General features: G+C 36.2%; 1 protein-coding gene across 7 annotated transcripts in view; it reads right to left on the bottom strand.

The window, feature by feature from the left end:
• Positions 1–6,023, bottom strand: part of LOC120767381 — a 50,142-nt gene extending 44,119 nt beyond the window's left edge. Inside the window, exons 1-2 of one of the 7 annotated variants that reach the window (XM_040093374.1) lie at positions 5,861–6,023; positions 3,871–5,242 (exon numbers count right to left, since the gene is read on the bottom strand). In XM_040093374.1, the coding sequence (XP_039949308.1) occupies positions 3,871–4,027 (157 nt within the window). In that variant the 5' untranslated portion in view covers positions 4,028–5,242; positions 5,861–6,023. Of the gene's footprint in view, positions 1–3,870; positions 5,743–5,860 lie in introns of those variants that run through there. The other 6 variants (XM_040093375.1, XM_040093372.1, XM_040093373.1 and 3 more) reach the window with 6 other exon arrangements.
• Between the last annotated feature and the right edge of the window lie 14,273 nt (positions 6,024–20,296).

Genomic DNA, 20,296 nt, shown 5'->3' with positions numbered 1-20,296 from the left:
GATGGCCTCGCTACAGCCAAAATTAACATTTTCTCTATTTTTCTTTAAAATCATTATTATTTAATTACTTTTTCAATTAAATTTCTATGTACAAAAATAATTCCACTTTCCACATCTCCGCACAAAACATCATCGCGCACTCATACGCCATGTCGCACAGCTATGACGAAACCGAGTATGTATGTACTGCGAAACTTATGAAATGCTCGTCAATGGCATTGCTGCTTGAATTATATCATACGTAAATCTAACATTGAAAAAATCGTTTAATCTAGACGTTAGCACTTGTATTAAATTAACTAGAACATATGTGTGTGTTTATATAAACTTAGCTGCTGCAAAAACAAAGCAGCCAATTAGCCGTAGTCACTTTTTCACTTGGCTGCCATTTCTTCTGGAGAGGCAAGATTGAAGCGCTTGTGCACTAACACATAGTTATTTATATGTGCCGTTTTTCACTTGTATGTGCAAGTATGTTATGTGTATATCAATGACATAGCAATAGCAGCATATGCGCACATACATATGTACCTCATTAGGTGAGTATATTCGATAAAAAGAAAAGCGCTTCTAGTTGAAGCTTCTAGGTGCTGCGCTTTTCTTTCTATCAAATTTGTATGTGCATCTCTTTGCGGAACCCACAACTACCTTCACACATACATCCACCACCTTCTTACATCAATGCTAAGACATATGTATGTATGTACATATGTATATCTTTCACATACAAGTATGTAAGCATATTGGAGATGCCACTGATTGAGCTGCTGTTCGATGCCGACTTTGTCATTTACTCGTCATTTCTCACTCGCTACTCGGTGACTAATGTCACATACTATTTCTTAAATGGCTTTTGAGCCTCGGAAACTATCAATTAGTTACATGACACAATGCTTATATACAAACAAATTTATCTAGTTGTAGTATCCGGAAAAAAGTCAAATATATTAAGGGAATTTGGTTTAAAAAAAATAATGGCACATAAAAATATAGCACAGCAGGCAGTAATTAAGCAAAATTTCTTAGCTGCCTAGATACTAAATAATGGCTAGTCGAAAAAGTTTTTTCGTATTTTTAAAAAATAGTTGACGTTTGATTAGAAATACGAAAAGACTTTTTCGATTACCCAATATTAGATACCATTTTGGGAACCGGTTAGATGAGGCTCTAAAAAAGAAAAGTTTGTGCACCGCTGCAAATAAAGTAGCAAATTTCGCTATTTCAACGAGTATGAAATTAGTTTAAGAAAATTTTATGAGCAAATTTGAGTACAAGTGAGTGTTAAAGCGATGCCATTGTAGACTTATGTGACTTATAATAAGACCAAGTAACTGTTGTTGTACATAAATATATACAAATAGTCACATATACACTCACGCATGATATTTTTGCTCTAGCCATACATATGTATGTATTAGATATAAATGTACCTAATGTCAGTCACTTGTGACGGTCAATGGCAATTCTAACTTGCTTGTTTTACTTCACGCTTTTATTTTTTATTATTTTTTTTTCTATTTTGCTTTTCGGTTTTGCGTTCCACTTTTCTGGATTTCTTAATTTTACAAAACAAAAGCTTACACGCTTACAAACTAATCACGTATGTGTGTGCGTGTGCATTGCTGTGAAATTAGTTCGAGTTCCTTTCGGTCTCAGCAGCAGCAGCATAATCCACTTTATTATATTAAAGAAATGTGCATTTTTTATTTTTTCTCACTTTTGTGTGAGGGTTATGCGACCAAATTCACTTAGTGCAAACGCCACTTATTAGAATATGTGCTCGCATTAAGCTCTGTGTTGTTGTGCTATACAAATTAGCTTATGTAAATATTCGTATCTGATATCTAGCGGTACATCCTCGCGCAGCAAATCTAGTAATTGTTGTTAGTGTCAATGTCACAATTTAATAAATATTAATTAACAAATTAACTTTAATCACAATTAAGCGCAGCGCTTAACTGGCATTAACTGATTGCAGTGAGTCAGTCAGCTGCTTAAGTATAAAATGTTACTTTTTTCTATTGTGTGGCATTAGATGAAGGGAACATGGTAATATTCAAAGCAGAAATAAGAAAAAGATGTGAACCGTACCGCAGCTAGAATACCCTACACAAATATAGAAGTTTTCATTCAAGAACTTAATTTTGATCATTCAGTTTGTGTGGTAGCTATATGATAGGGTATTCCGATCAGAAGAATATTTTCAAATTTCGTGGCGTTGCCTTGGAAAATAATTTATGCCAAATTCCATGAAGATATCTTGTCATATAAAAAAGTTTTCCATATAAGAGCTTGATTTTGATCTTCATTTTCTGCAGCAGCTATATGTTATAGGCTTTTGATCCGAACAATTTCTTCATATATTGTAGTATTATGTTTGAAAATAATGTATACCAGATTTTGTAAAGATAGCTGGTCCAACAAAAAAATTTTCCATACAAGAACTTGATTTTTATCGTACAGTTTGTAAGGCAGTTATATGCAATGCACTTCGATATCAGCGATTCCAGCAAACAAACAGCTTCATGGAAAGGAAATGGCGTATGTAAAATTTCTAATCTATAGCTCAACAACTGTGTATACACCGCCGTTGAACAAGTGCGATGGACGAGACAAGGAATGAGAGCAACGATGCTTGGCGACTTTCACGCCGAGTTGAGCAAAGAAGGTATTTTTGGCTCAAAAGTCAGTAAATTCAGCATCCACTAGGAAACATTCCCAAATGGATTGAGGCTGATCGACTTTGCCGGGGCCCGAAATATGGTTATCTGTAGTACTAGATTCCAGCATAAGAAAATCCATCAAGCTACCTGATTGTCTCCGAAAACCGACCACCATCAATCATGTTGTGATAGATGGAAGACACGTCTCCAGTGTTTTGAATGTGCATACGCTCCGAGGTCCTAGCATTAACTCAGACCACTATCTCATTGTAGCCAAGATACTCACCCACCTCTGTGTAGCAAGAAACGCACGTCAATAAATACAAGGAAGGTTCCCCGTCAAGAAGCTGGAATCACAACAGACAGCCTAACGATTTTCTACTCGGCTTACACCCCTGCTTTTTAAGAGAACTCATCAGCAACTCGGGTTTTACATTCAGTGAATGAGCCCAAAAAGCTACCCATTGTGATGATAATCCACAAGCTGATACCCTGTCACATGTCCAGAAAATCACTGTTTAAAGAGCTCTATAGGCAGACGTAATCATTGGTCCATATTTCTACAAAAAATTAAGCCAACCATAATGTACATAAAAGTTAAAAGGAATCACTTCAAAAAAATTGGTTACATTTAACAAGACTTAGGGCTCCTGGCTGCCCTAACCTGACTGTTCTAAACTCTTAAAAGAATCGATTTTTCTGGAACATCTATTACTATTGATCTTTAGTGGGTGCATATTCAAGATAGCTGTAAGTCAATCAAGCACGACTTTAAAGAATTTTTCAATACAGGTATCTTGTCGCTTCTACTGTATTGTAATTATGATAAATTTGGTCTATAGGTCATGTTAAAATTGCTCATCAAATAAAGTATCATAGGCAGAAATCATTGAAACTTTTTAAAAGATCACTGATATTTATCGGCTAATACTCGTGGAGCCACGAATAATATCACTTGGAGAACTAGAGACACCGGACCGTTGTATTTTGTGCAGAACCCATAAGTACCGATATGGTAACGGCTATGCCGTTTTGAAAACAATTTGTTATTGGCACAGTGCACTACTTGAAGTTAGTTGCCAAATATGACGCAAACAAAGCAGCAATTGCTGCCAAATTTGCATAGTTATTAACCTCAAATCTATATACAGATATACATATGTACACATAAGATTATAAAGCTTGTAGAAATCATAATAATACTCACCGCCATACATGACGAACAGCGTTATCTTCAACATTATCAAATTCGGATTTATGCCATTGCGCCGACAGAACTCGCCAAATTTCGACGGTTTCACCTTCTCTACCGGCACCATATCAATGGTCTCGGTAGCAGTCTCCTCACCACCGATTATTGCCATTTCGTGTGCTACGCGTACACGCTGCCGTTGGCAATATCACAATTGCAAGTTTTACTATTTCTGGTGAAATGGTTAGACCTTAGTGAGGCGCCAACGCTGCACCTTTGCTTGTTGACGCTTACGCGACGCGCTAGGTTGTGCGGCGCGCGCAGCTTCTGCACTGCACTGCTGCTTCTCTACACTACTTCACCACTTGGCGGTGCAGTAAATTATGGCGCTGAATGTTTGTGCCGCCACCGAAATGTAAACACCGTAAATATAACAAACTCCAAATGCGCAGTGCTGCAGCCTGGCGCTGGCGCTGACACTGGTTGGAGGTTGTGGGATGCTGGTTCCTCTAGAAGCTGTTTCAATGCTGGGTATGTTGAGGAGAGTGGGCGAGTTTTGGATAGTTAGGACGTTGTGAGGAGTGGGCGCCTTGACGAAGTGCCGCGGTTGGGTTGGAGTTATCGTCACGTATGTGTGTTTTAGTTGCCACAGTATAAGTTTACGCGCGTCTGTGTTTGTTTTATGTCGTTTTTATGAAATATGTGCACAAAACGGTGTTTGATTTCGCAGTTGTATCGAGTTAAACACGCGCTTTTGCGTCCACACATAGACACCCTCACTGTGATTTCAGCACCACACACATGCACAGTCGCTATTTTTGTATGAAGGTAGCTAAAAGACATACGTTAGGCCGCCCAAGCGATCGACTGACTAGTGTTTTGTGCACAAATGTTCAACAAAATTGTTTCCACTGCTGTGCAGTAGTATATGTGTGGCATGTATAGTATGTATTTTTCTATGTATGTATGTATATGCTATATAGCTATGTGCGACACAACGACTCCGCACAGTCGCTAATACGTTGATTTAGGTGTACACTATTTGTATGTGAATCTGTGCTTCTAAAGCTCCATATATGTACATGTATGTGTGCGTGTTGTCCAGCACAAGTATGATGTATTCGAGCGGCGCGCGCGCGATGAAACACTTGAAATTAAACGTCCGTTCGTCTTGATTAAATTCAATTTAAGCAGATAATCAGCGATTTATTTCAATTCCATTCACAAAACAGACTAACAAAAAAAAAAAACAATAAGAAATAAAAAATAAAATCACTCAACGAAAAAGTAAAGTCCGCGTCTAAGCGGCCACTTTCTGCCGTCACACTGCTGCGCTATTGCGTTTTGCTTTGCTCACACGTTTCTTTCACTAGATTTTCGTACGTTGCTGTTGAGGAAAAAAATTGCATGCAATGGTGTTAGTGTATGCGTGTGTGTGTGTATATAGTGGGTGGGTTTGTGTGCGCTCCTGAGCTTTTAAGCTGTAAGCTGCGCTTTCAATTTACGTGTGCTTTTAATCCAATAAATGTTCAGCAAATGGTCGCGGACAACGTTGTTGGCATTGAAAAAGTGAGCTGCTGCTCGGCGGGTAGTTATGATTAATTGATTTTTAATTCGTAAATTGTCGTTTTCTCTAATTTAAACACTGCTCGGTGATATATATTTTTCACTTTTCAGCTACAAAAAGTCCTTTTTTAATTCACTTTGATCTTTTAGTATACTATTTACTATATATAGTTTGATATTTAGCACTAAAAATGTTGCACAATTTTAAATTTCGCTTTCGATCTTATTAACAGTTATTTACAGCGTTCGTTTCACATTTTTTACTTAAGCAGCACAAAATGATTTCCATTTAATATTTTATGCAATAAATTGCTAAGTCTGAAATAATTTTTTATTATTCTTTTATATATATATTACACAATTTATTACTTTACACTGCACTTTAAGCAGCTTTTTGCTGTTTTTTTTTTAATTTTTTTTCCTGATTTTTTTAATTTACCCGCTGCTTTGCAATGCCACTTTAGAACGTTGTCTGCCGCCTGCCACACTCGCTGCGTATGTCCGAACAAAGACTAAATTCGTTTTATCACTCAGACTAAAGTTTTATAAACAGATCTTATACTTTTGATCATCACACTGCTCGACTTGCTCACTGTCAACGCGCCGAATCATCTTTCATATTTCCTTACGATCTTTGCTGGCTGCGTCGTTCAACTATCATCGCCTACACATTCTTTCGCTCGTTACTATTTATGCTCGTTTCTACAATTAACTGTGCTTGTGCATCTTAGTACATGTACCCTAGGATAGCGTTACTCGTACTAGCTAGTACTGCTGATCATCACTCTGCTTTTTTTTGTGGAAAAATCGGATTTTGTGTAAGAGATTTTGCGATAAGCCATTTAGTGGGTGATTTTTGCTTACCTAGTGAAATGGCACGGAGATAAAGATTGGAGATAATGGAAGCGCTGATAAAATCGCGCACAAAACACACGCTAGTTCCGATTATGATAAGGCATATTTGTCAAAATGCAACAACAACTGAATACAGCAGCGTGTGCACAGTGGAGTGGCCACAGCGCAAATAGGTTTTCAGGGAAATAGCTGAAGACAGTGCATTTTGCTATTTTCAAACTGTCTTTCTTACTGAATTTGAAGGTCTAAGGGCAGTATTTCAATTTTAACGGAACAATTACAGAGGTTTGAGGGGTTGTACATTGTGACAAAAAAGCACTTGGAAATTATAATTAAATTCCCCGGGTAAATGATATTTAAAAAAAAAAACATAATTTGCTGAGCTATTAGGGCTCTCCTTAATTAGTATGCCAAATATAAGCCCGATTTGTCGACCAGTTCGTTTACAGCAGTTGCATAAGTCGGTACACCTCAGTAGTGCGTTGCGATTTTTACAATGGATAAAAATATCGAACAAAGAATTTGTCTCAAATTTTGTATTTCTAACCAAATTTCGTGTAGCGAATGTTGAAAAAGCCCAAGAGTGGTACAAGGCCTTCAAAGACGGTCAAGAGATCCTCGTGATCCAAACTGATGAAAATATAAAAGTAAAGGATATGGAACATTAATTGAAAATCGTACACATCGTACACCCAGCACAAACAAATTTTTTGATAACAATAGGTGAATACAAGTAATGATCGAAGAACTACTCAAATTTTTGATTTTTGAGAAAATGGTGGCTTCCCATAAAAGGCGATTTTTGAAAAGAGTTACACCTTAGAATGCGTTAAAATCAAAATTATTATCAAAAATTCAAGAATTCAAGTCGATCGGTCCAGCCATTTCGGAGAATTTTTGCTCACCCATCCCGAAAACAGCGTTCCGAGAAAGACACGTTTAAAGTTTTTGAAGCCACTAGGTATACATATATGTACGTCTGTCTAATCACGCACCAAGGCATTTGGGAAGCACATTGTGATATCAATGGTACTAAAGCCCACTCACTCTATTGTCGTCGCTCTCTGAACCCCCCGTGCTTATCTGTGCAGCCTCCCAGACGGAGTTCTTGTTTTCTATGGCTTCACAAAGGACTACATATAACAGTCCACCTGCGATCCTTAATCAGCCATCTAACCTAGCCTAAACTCCGAGGCGTTGCGAGGAAACCTTTGACCGATAGTTACGATTCTTTTTCTATATAAAACCTTATAATTCGCATACTTGTAGAAGCTGTTTTATAGTCTCCTCTGGTTTTTGCCCCTGATAACTTCTAAAACAGTCATCATATGGCATTACTGATCTACTGGCATGTCTGCTAATTAGTTAGTAACCTGTTAGCACACCTAAGTACTAGAGCTCTTATATCATTCCTTTGGAATTTTGTACGACCCATATTCCATTTATGCCTGCTCGTTGACCAAGTAAGCGATTGACTCCAACGCAACTCAGCTGTTTGTATAACATGTTTGTCGATTAAATTTCTGCAAGTAGCCACAGGCATATTTCCACTCTTTTCCGGAATTTCCGCCCTTTTCCGGAACCTATTCGTGGCGTATTGCCTGTTATGCTTCACAGGTGATATTCCTGATATATCCTAGAACTTATTGTAGGTTTATTGTCAAATAAGTTGTTAGATTCACAAAGAGGTCAAGGTACTATTTCACTAACTTTGAGACTTTAGTGTTTTGGAGCCACTACGACTTCGAAAAATATTCTCAAATGCGTGCAAATATATTTGAAATATATTAAAAAAATCGATTTTTTTAATTCAAAAAATGGATAAGCCCTTAAAACTGATTAATTGTGTTAAATAATTTTCTAGTGAAGTCTATAATTACTAATCATTCTACACTTTTTCTTACAAGTATATGGAGAGCAAGGTTACGCAAATTTCATTTTGATAAACAAAAATGCAATGCTGCTGTTCAGTTATTCATCCCAACAAATCGCTTATGTTATTGTTATTAGCAACCAATGAACCCGGAAAAAACTGGTTCATTTCGAGCTGTCGCAACGCCCAAGCTGTAACGGAGTCGCCGCATGGCAGTTAGGTTTTTATTGACTTGAGTGTATAAAAATTTCGAGCAGCAAGCTTCAAGACCTGTATTGAGAGGCGAATTTACTGTAATCGGCCGTCTTATATGCAAGGCGTACGAAGATCGAAAATAAAATAACCGACTTTTGTCATATGCGCTTGCAAATTTATTTTTATTTAGCGAGCTTTCACTTAATGTGTTTATTATTTAGAATAACATAAATTTGTAGTAATTTAGTATAACATGTATTTGTTGTACTGCAAATTGACCACGCTATACGTAAAAGTTGAACGTTTTACTGGCAAATGTTTCCAAAATTTACGAAATTTATAGGCTTATTTTTGGTTTTTAATACATTCTTGCAGTATTATATTCTATTTTTGGAAAATTTACATTATTTTTGGTATTATTATTATTTTTTTGGTATTAAATCTAGCTAAAGCCCTAATACTTTACCTAAATCGTTGTATCCATACGAACTAGTACCCTCATTTTTGAGATATTGAACTGAAATTTTGTACACGTATTTTTCTCTTCAAGTCACTAAAGTCACTACATATTTATCGGAACCGCTGATATCGGTTCACTATCAGATATAGCTGTCATACAACTTGAGCGATCGGAATCAATGCTTTGTATGGAAAATAATTTTATTTGACGAGATATCTTCAAGAAATTTGGCATGAATTATGATATAAGGCATTGCTACAACCTCCGTAGAATTTGTTCAGATCGAGCCACTATAACTTATTACTGCCATACAAACTGCTCTTTAAAAAATCAAGATAATGACCTGTATAAAAAATATACCTGTGACGGGCAACCAAAGTTAACGTTGTTCTAGTTTTCAAAAAAAATGTTTAATCACCTCACTTTATAGAAAGTATCGCCACTACTATACCACCATCAGCCGCCATCAAAAGAGTAACTCCTTGCGAGGCACAAAAGTACGCTTGGTTTAGCCAGTAGTTCCTTAAAAATTTGTGTTTGCACAATTCCAACACTTTTCCGGAAGATAAAACTTTCTTGCATTTCGTTAAGCAAAAGCTAAGAAAAATTGACTATTTCGACTAGACACGGGCGCGAATTTTGTCTAACTGCCAGCGGACCATGTGCGTTACGCGACTAATGAAAGGTGTGAACGGCCAAATTGCTGGTAATGCCAAAATATGCTCAAATGTACATAAAATCACTGTAGGCAAGCGATGGCTTAGGCAAATATGTGATTGATGTAATGTAATTGACTCACATTACTAGACACGCACACTTACATATGTACATGCATACAATTTAATTAAAAATGATTAATTTGGCGACAGTTTCTGGCTATTGGCTATCTATTGAATTGTGGTACCCCTTCAGCATGGTCACTGCAGTGGAATATATGTAGAAGCAGACTAAGTCGTTACTAACCTACCCATACATATGTAATGTCTATATATTTCTAGTACACGTGGTGGGCTCTTATCAGTTTTTGACCATGTGCCGATTCGTACAACGTTCTTCTATAATTTTTACATTTCAACCTTTCGCATTAAAGAATTATATAAAGTTGAAAGTCAGAAATGTTTGGTATTCTGTTTCTGTTGAAAAGAAATTCTATTTAATAAAAAAATTAAAAACAGAATTTAATGTGCTTTAATAATCTTTGATTAACCTTTCTTAACTTTGGATTCCCCTGATGCCGTAGCCGATCTCTAGTAGAATCTCTGACAAAATGTATCTGGCTGTGGGCAAGATATTTCGGCTTAAAATTATCTCAAATCCAAAAATCAATAAAATGTATTATTATAACAGTTGAGTACAGGTAATGATCGAAGGACTAGTCAAAATTTTCATTTTTGATCCCCGATCATTAACCTTGATTTTTAACAAATTTTTATTTTTGACAAAAAAAACTTACAAAATTTTCAAAAATTAAAATTTAATAAATTTTCGGAAATTGATATAAAAAACCTTATTCCTTCAATCATCTGAAAATATATCTACGAAGCTGGTGTGAAATTCAGCCCTCCAACTCTGAAATCCGCGTTTCGAGGAAAACGACTTTAAAGTTTTGGGAGTCGATTACTCTAAGTTTTAACATTTTTTTACAAAGTTTGAGTAGGTCGTTTGGTAGAGTAGCTGTCTGACGATGAACCCTTGAGGACTGGCTCCAGTAGCTCATTTTAAAACCAAGGGAACCAAAATCGCTTCACTCTATTGCCTACCCTCTGAACCACTCCAGATGAAGTTTATCAGTACAAAAGATTTTATCATCTTTATCTTCCATTTTTGAACTGTATATGGAAATGCCTGAAGTAAACGACTCTGTAGAGTTTGGTTGACATAGCTATAGTAGTTTTCGAGATATATACAAAAAACTTAGTAGGGGGCGGGGCCACACCAACTTTTCCAAAAAAATTACGTCCAAATATGCCCCTCTCTAATGCGATCCTTTGTGCCAAATTTCACTTTAATATCTTTATTTATGGCTTAGTTATGTTACTTTATAGGTTTTCGGTTTTCGCCATTTTGTGGGCGTGGCAGTGGGCCGATTTTGCCCATCTTCGAACTTAACCTTCTTATAGAGCCAAGTCTCATCATGATATCTCAATTTTTACTCAAGTTACAGCTTGCACGGACGGACGGACAGACGGACGGACGGACAGACAGACATCCGGATTTCAACTCTACTCGTTACCCTTATCACTTTGGTATGTATAACCCTATATCTGACTCTTTTAGTTTTAGGACTTACAAACAACCGTTATGTGAACAAAACTATAATACTCTCCTTAGCAACTTTGTTGCGAGAGTATAAAAATCGTGTGGTGAGCATCGACCCTCTCGGCTAGGCTGCGACAAAATGTGCTATTTAGGCGTCATTGGGCTACTTGAGGGGAGTCGATGTCATGAAATAAAGTCAGGATCACTCACCCAGTTGGCTCCCTACGAAGCGGTTGTGTGCGAAATTGAATATAAATAACATTAAAAATTCGATGTTCACATCTTATCGTCTACCATATATGAGGACCTCTTCCTTCAAGTGGGATGGCAAATAGAGTGATCTTCTGGTAAATATATAAATTCAAACATATACATACATATATAAAATATCTATGTAGCATAGTATTGTATACAGATCGTAAATTAGTGTTGCTGACATCAATGTTGGCGTTGTCAGTTGTTGGGAAACTTTATTTTTTATCTTTTCCGTAAATATTTGCGTCAAAGCACAAACACCTCAGTCAAGCAAAGCGACAACAACAACTACATCGTTGGTAACGATAGTGTTACAGATGACAAAATAACGCGGATGATAATGTGCATACATACATATGTATTTACATATGTTTTTATATACTTGTGTGCAACTGCTACTAGAGTATTTGAAACATCTCAGGAACCCTAATGTACTAACTAAATGCAATTTGTTGAAATCAAATATTATAAATATTTTGTATTTAAACTTACACATCCCTTACGTCGGAAGCACTACGGCTATTTATAGCCATGTTGTGATAAATACGAATATGGTTGCAATTTAGAGAATAACCGAGTCTACAAGTTTCTTTGCAAAATATTTGTTTCCATAAATTTGCTGAAAGAAAAAATTTTAAATAAATTACTATGTAAAAAAAATTTTGTTTCTTCATTAAATTTGTATATAACGTTAATAAATGCAGATAACGGTATTAGTAGTTTCGCTACGGAGTACATACTGTGTCTTATCAACGAGAAATCTGTCTACCAGCTTTCAGATAAAACCATCACCAGCAGCAGATAAGCATAAAGCATTGTTTACAGAAGATTCTGAATAAACTATAAAGCTACATGTGTCATTAGTTCGCAGAGAGTAATATAACATTGCATGAGATATCATGCATGTGTGGCGCTAAGAAAAGTTAAAGTTCAACAATTTTCGTAATTTTGTTAAACCTGGTGATCTGCATGAACTTTGATTAGAAATAAAGTAAAATACAAAATATTGATAAAGGTTTGAAGAATCAACCCTTCTGGTTTTCAACGAGGCAATACTTTTTTCGATTCCCCAATCGATGACGATGGAGCAAACGTTCCATTGCCCGACCAAGAAGAAGTTCGAATAGCAATTACCCGTCTGAAAAGCAGCAAAGTGGCGGTGGCTGATAGATTGGCAGCCGAGCTATTTAAATGCGGCGACGAAGAGCACCTCTTCGTTGATTTCAAAGATGCTTTTAAGAGCACGAAAAGAAGCTGCATTTATGCTGTGTAAACTGACGTTGAAAAATACCAAAAGCTTCGTCAGGATCGGGAAGGACCTCTCCGAGCCGTTCGATACCAAACGAGGTTTCAGACAATGCGACTCCATGTCTTGCGACTTCTTCAATCTACGGCTGGAGAAAATAACGACGAAAAATTTCTTGTCATCAAACAAGCAGTCGTCGCACTCGTGACTAGGCTCCCATGTCACTGTTGAGAGTCATAACTTCGAAGTCGTACATAATTTCGTCTAACTTGTAACCAGTATTAACACCAACAAGAACTTCAGCCTCGAAACCTAAAGCAGAATAACTCTCGCCAACAGATACTACTTCGGACTGAGTAGGCAATTGAACAAAGCCCAAATTCTACAAGTCTATCATCTTCCCTGTCCTGCTAAATTGTGCAGAGGCATGGACGATGACAACATCTGACGAGTTGGCATTATGACTTTCGAGATAAAGGTTCTGTGGAAGATTTTTGAACATTTTAGTATTAACGATGACATTGACATAGTTCAGCGAATTAAGAGACATCGGCAGCGCTGCCTGGGTTATGTCATCAGAATGGATGAAGACACTCCGGCTCTGAGAGTGTTCGACGCAGTACTCGCCGAGGGAAGCAGAGGAAAACCTCCACTTTGTTGGAAAGGCCGGCAGGAGACAGACTTGGCCACACTTGGAATCTGTAATTGGCGCCAAACGGTGAAACGGAAGAACGACTAACACGCTGTTGCAAACTCGGCTATAACCGCGTAGGCGGTGTTTAAGGGAATAAAGAAGAAAAATACTTTTTTCGGAGTTGGCCACGGCTGTCAACGTTACTTAATTTCTACTCAGATGTGGATGTACCCAACCTCTTTATGGAAGCGAGCGATTTGGATTTCTTGCAAGAATTGAAGCCGAGCAACTCCGATGGATGGGTCCAAACGAGATGGCCACCGATCCCGATTTTCAGAAGAACATTATTAAACAAAATTTTAGCATGGGCAGAGGAAATCATTAGTCCATATTCCTAAAAAAAATTTAAGCCGGTCATATTGTTACAGTCAATTGGGCTATAGAGCAATGACTAATAACATTTTAGTACCTTAATAGGTGATGTTGACCAATTTTAGTTTCAACAAGACGACACCATATGTCATACAGTGAACGAAACTATCAATTTATTAAAGAAACTTTTGGTAAGAGTATTATCACACGTTGTGGGCCTATAGCTTGGCCTCCAGGACCGCGCGATTTAACATTTTTTATGGAGTTATGTGTATGTACTGACTACGGAGATAAGCCCGAGACGATTGACACCTTGAAAAGAAAATTCGGCGCGTTATGTCCCAAATACTGAAAAAAGTGGACAAAAATTGAGAAATCACTTTTACAATATAATGGAAAATTTTAACATTATAAAAAAAACAAATCCTTATAATAAACCAAAACATTAAACCATATAAGTTATATAATTGTAATTTTTTTTCTCATTTTAAAAGAAAACAGTTGAGCCTTCTTTTGCCGCCACAAATGAAAAGCCGTTGTGAATATTTCGAAAAAACAGTAAATACTATCTTACCGAAGATTACAACCCTATTTTAAATGCCTCAGTTAATATTTCCGAAGCGACATCTGCTGGTACGCGTGCGCCACCTGCCGGCAAAAAATTATCAGAAACTCCTCTGTTAAGCCGAAATGCTCTAGTCTTGTTTCCCAAATACCGCATTCTTTCATTTTCCTTTCCACTTTCGTGTTCCTCTTTGTGCATATCTTGACATTTTTGTATCTGTCAAGTTTCTGACATTCGTATGTTAGCTCGTTCGTTCGCAGTCGTCAGTTCAGTTCGTTGTGAAAAAGGGTTTGTGGAAGTGAAATGTGAATTTACGCAGCGTTTAAACAATATAAATTGTGCAAAATAAAGTATGTCTAATTTCCGTGCTATATAAGCTCACACGCTGTGCTAAAGCTATGCTTGCAATTTGTGTATAAAAGCGAAAATTAAAGGCTCAGCTGCGTTTGGCTAGCCGAAGTATATTTCTTTGTGTCTGTTTGTGTGCGTGTGTGCGCGCACATAGCCGCTGCTGCAGCGGCGCTGTGTTAACGCGCTCTTCGTATATTTCTGGCGTTATTTTGTTGTTGTTGTTATTACATACTACGTTCTTTATGCGCTACTACTTTATCTTCCGTTTGTGTGTTCCCTATTCGTTGGTTCTCCGTTCGTCCGCAGCGGCGGTGACTACAGCGACAACGATTGCTCTCATCGTTTTGATTACGCAGCGCTGCTACAAATGTCAAATTTTTTGCCGTGTGTCATTCCACACTACGTCGTCGATTCTATTGGCAAAAATGAAATTTTCGCGAAAAGTTTCACTAAATTGCACTCGAAAATAATAGTGTAGAAAGGTGTTAATAGCTGAAAAGTGTTAACGGTTGCATTAATTAACAACTCGCAGTGTTTTTTATGTGTATGTCGTGTTTGCAAATAAGTAAAATGTTTAGTAAATTAATGCAACAAATCGATGTGATTGTGTGTAGTCGCCTGCTGACTTTGGTTATGAACCGAATGATCCGAGAATAGTTTGGTGCTGCGGCAACGCTGCCGTTTTTTGTTTCTGTTATTTGCTTATTTCACAGTTCAGTACTTGATATATTAAAAGAAAAAAATGTGAAAAATTAAGAAATAAGCAAAATTTTCACAAAAACTAAATTCTTGCCTAACGCATGGTGCACATATTGCGAAAATCGTCAACACCCCATCGTGTTATGGTAAAATAAATCTTTGTGTGCTGTTTGTAATGCTTCTACCTAAGTTTCAGAAGATGGAATATTTTAAATTACACGCGGCTTGTGTTTCGAAAGATTATGTGAAATAAGTGTTTGCCAATAAGTATGTGAAACAGATAAATGTTTGCAAAATCCAATTCAAAGCGTTGAAAAATGCAGAATTTGAGTTATTGGTTTTTAGCAATAGAGTATAAAGTGTAATAGAATGCAAATGATAGGTTAAAAGGAATATATTTTACATCATCTATTTGCAACTGCGTTAAGGTCAACACCGGAATTTCTACGTGACAAATACATACAAGAAGTTTCAATTATTTAATCTTGGGAAATATTCTTTAATATGGATATATTTATTTGTATTTACATAATACAAATATTCTATAATGATTTTAATACTGCAGCTGATCTTATTGTACAATCAGTGTCAATGTCGCTAGTACAGAAAAAATATAGTGTGTACAGCTAAGTAGTTATACTTAATGACATTTTATCGTTTGCCTTAGTGTTCCAATCGCATATGCCTGCAAGCCAATATGTCGGGTTTTCGCCCTCGAAAGATACAACGAAAATGTCGAAAAGAATTTTTGCATTCCAATCCATTCTGCTTTCCTCCAGTGGCTGGCTTTGTAATCGGTAAATAGTAGCGCCACAGCGCAGCAGCATTTTTCCGACATCTAAAGCAATGGCAACGAATTTTCTCTTCTTGTACTTTTATCACTCTTGCTCTTCGCACTTTCATTTCTGGTTTGTCTGCATTTGCTTCATTCGGCTGTTTCGTTGTGTCTTCGTGGTTGCGGTCGTGGTGGCTGTGCAGTTAAAATGTTGATTCACTTTTTCACTTTCCTTTTGCCTCTTTCATGGCTGACTACCAACCGCCTCCAGCCAGTCATCCTTACTGGTAGCGGCTATTTTCGTATGGAACTTGTACAACTTGTACTATCTCTCCTGTTGAAACATATAAATTTATCAACAATCTGATGTACAACTTATGCATTCGATGAACAATTTGTGCACCAAATTTCCATTCATGAGTTGTTTACTTAAATAAATGCCATTGTATCATAAAATTATATAATAGAAGGAATATTGTTCTTGATAAGTTATCATATGGTTTCTATTTTTGTTTATGAGATTTTTGACTTCCTCAAACTACCGTTCATATGGTTGAATTTATGTTTAATTCGAAATTTAAATTATATGATTCATTAATTTTATTGTCAGTCCGCTTGACTCATCTCTTATTTTGATCACTTCTGTTTTACAGTTTAGAGGTGTCAATCCGAGAACCACATTTTGCACAAGCCTATTCTGTTTAAACCCGCGCAACAGCTGGAAATAACAATGGAAAATTATTTTTCATATGTATACATATAAACAATTGCACAACTTTATTTTGATTTCAAATAAATCTATTCTACCGATCGTATATCAGTTTCCGTTAGCTTCCATTTCCCCAACCTCAAACTGCGTATGTATGCATGTAGGTCTGAAAGAGTATATATTTACAATCGCCTACTTATATGCAAGCTTATAAACTTGAAGACACTTGCTTCAGAACAAAAGTTTACATTACAGTAACGAGAGAAAATATATACACAATTTTATAGCAAATCAAAATATTTTCGTTCGAAATTTATGTGCTATAAACGCACCAAATATGTGTTCAATTAGTTCGCATTAATTTCAGCGCAAAACCACACAAAAAATTTAAGAGAACTTTAAGCGAAACTTAAAAATATGTTTATAGCTAAATTAAACTGGCTATTATCAGAGGCAGAGGCATTTTAAACAGTATGAATAATTATGAAACTGTAATATGCAGTATATTCTGAGTAATTTGAACGTAATTTTTGGATTCACAATATACAAACCGTTCATATTATAAAGAACACTTTATCCTTTAAATGAAAATTGGCTTTAATATTATTTTTTTTTTTATAAATTTCATTCATTGCAATCTGTAAGGGTTACATGTCTCGCGTCTTCAAAAAATTTATTTTTTTGTCTTATTTAATTCTAAAAAATCCCTAGAATATTGTCCTAAATTCTCAAGATTATCCGAGTGTTAGTTTTGGAGATACAGACTTGAAAAGTTGGGCGCTCCAGCGCGTTTTTCTCGAAAGTGTTTTCAAACTACAACTAAAAAAACGTCGAGAAATGTTTACCAAAATTTACATTTTAGTGTAAAACCCTTTGCCAAAAATATCAATTTTCATTTTTTTCTTTCGTTCAATACCTGGTTTATGGTCTTAATTAAAACACGTATTCACATTATCCTGTTTTTTCGAATTTTTTTTTTATACACTGCTAACTTCGTGAGCCTTTGTGTTGTTGTTATTTTTCGGGTCATTTTACTAGTATGTCTTTATTCAAATTTTTTGTATGCTTCATAGTAATAACTTCATCACATACATATACAAGTATGTACATACATATATGAATAGCCTTTCTCTTCACTTTCAGTCGCAAAAACAGTTCTGTGGAAAATGTGTAACCCACAGTATTTGCAGAGATCATGTTTTTAAGCTTTTTAAAAATTTAAGAATTAAATCACTCGAGTAAGTGTTCAAGCCACCTGATTAAACTGTAATAATAAAAAATAGAGATATCGCAATCTTTTTTAGAGCACTTGAAGTGTTGAGCCGAATCTTTGGTTAAAACATATGTACTTATGTATGAATGTCTCCAGAATTGCATACAAATATTTGGTATGTATAGTAATGTTCAAAGGTCACTTAGTAGAATACTGTCATAACATATAAATAAATTCCGAAAATAAACTTGACTAAGCAACTCAAGTGGGCATAACAGAACAAAATATCTTTGAAAGGATTACGAAAGAACATTTAGTCAGATGATTGTAAGAATGAAGACATTGGACATCTCGGGAAGACATTGGACCGTTCAACAACAACATTGGACGCTCTGTCAATGTGGATGGAATATTATTGGTGGAATTAACAAAATAATTTTAAACGTAGAAGACGTCGAAAGAATAGCTCAAGAAACAGCAGCCAATTTTTCTCATGCTGAGTCGATTCAAAAGCAAGACCTGGTGTTACAGATGCTTTATTCACTTATCAACAACTTCTAACCTAATACAAAAGGAAAATAAAAACTACATATGATGTCTTCTGGACAGAGAGGCAGAAACAGAGCTCAGTACAGATGGAAATCAATTACCAACTCTGCAAGATATAGCCCAAGTATGTTAAGACTAGAACCAAAGGCTTATTACAGGAATTGTATTTTCAAACTTACAGTTACTAAAACGTGCCTTTTGTTGATTGGAGAACTAAAGTGCTAAATATGGGTCTCTCCTATAACAATATTTGCTGAAAGCTAGAAAGGAATATGGACATATTTTTCCATTTTCTCTGTGAATGTCCAGCTCTAGCACAAACCCGACACAAAATACTTGAGACCCATCATGCACCGTGGGAATCCTCTTCACATAGGTAATCCCTGTAATAGAAAAATCACATAAGTATGTATTTCAATTTGAAAGAACGCAATAATGCCACTATTTCTGCACATGTATGCGGGGAAGTTTTCTAAAATAAAGCTGCAAATCAGATTATGGCCACTGCACATATTTTGCGCAACACTGCGTCATATACATATTTATATCAATTGACTACAAGTCAGCATTAATACTGTGGCCTTAACCCGTTTGATGCTCTGACTGAAAATTAGTTTAAGGCATTCTGTAATAATAATAACTGCACTCGCTTTTAAGGACTTGCTTTGCACTGTTGCTAACCATTTCTATATATATGTATGTATGTACATACATACATACATATATATAGCAGAAATAGGCACATAATTTACATTTGTTTAGAAATTTGATGCGTTTAGAAATATTTACAAGTTTAATTTATGTTGGCATTAATGATGTATGTATGTCTGTATGTCATTTACATTGACGTTTTCGCATTTATTTATTTATTTTTGTTGCCATTCTCGTATTAGTTTGCCACACAAAAAAAATATAAATGAATAAATAAGGAAGAACTACTACCACTGAATATCGAATGTATTGAAAAAAGAAAAATGCGAGAGCAAAAACAACAACAACGTACTTGTAGTGCGAACTATACAACTTCACGTACACTATGAATTTATTATTTTTGCAATGTTTATGTCTGCACATTCGCTAGAAACGTGTGACAGCTAAAAATGTTTGCAAGCGAAACATACATACATATGTACAATACATACATACATACATATCTAAAAATCAAGTGTGGGAGCTGCGGTGGGGCAGCATGCATTCAGTTTTTGAAATAAATACATATGTTTTTGACGGCAAGGTGGTGGCTGTCGGCGTTCATAGCGTCAACTACACACGGCACTGGCTGCGCTGCCGCCGCGCAGCATAAATGTTAAATGGCACATAGTGCAAAATAATATTCATACATACATATGTATGAAGTATATAAAATTTTAAAATTATTTTGATCGTATTCCCTCGCTACCAGCCGCACACCATCGCTTGACAACAGCAAGCGCTTGTTCACGACGCATACGATTGCGAGAGCTACGCGACGCGTGAGAACTGTTTGCTGTATTTGTCCGAGTATATCAGCTGGAAAGAAAGCGTTTGCCAAACATCAGTTTCCGACAAACGCCGACGTTATGCGGTACGCTCCAAACGTCACGTCGGCATGAAGGAGCCAGCTGGAAGGCCTGCCTTACGCTCAAACATTTTCGACAATTTTTTTTTTTTGTGCCCGCTGCGTTGATATACTATGTACAAACTATGTACATATAGCACTCAAAGAATTTCTTTTATTTGTATTTATGTATGTAGATGTGTACGCATAGCATTATCATTCCTCTATTCTACTTTCTTCTCTTATATCGGTTTCCACTCTCTTTATTATATGGTTTTTGCTTACTAAGTTTTCTTTTTCAAACATTTACTCTATTATTATTTACCAT

The sequence above is a fragment of the Bactrocera tryoni genome, chromosome 2, assembly GCF_016617805.1.
Source record: "Bactrocera tryoni isolate S06 chromosome 2, CSIRO_BtryS06_freeze2, whole genome shotgun sequence".
NCBI lineage: Eukaryota > Metazoa > Arthropoda > Insecta > Diptera > Tephritidae > Bactrocera > Bactrocera tryoni.
The sequence above is the reverse complement of the archived record's forward strand: the minus strand, read 5'-3'. Positions and strand labels throughout refer to the sequence as shown.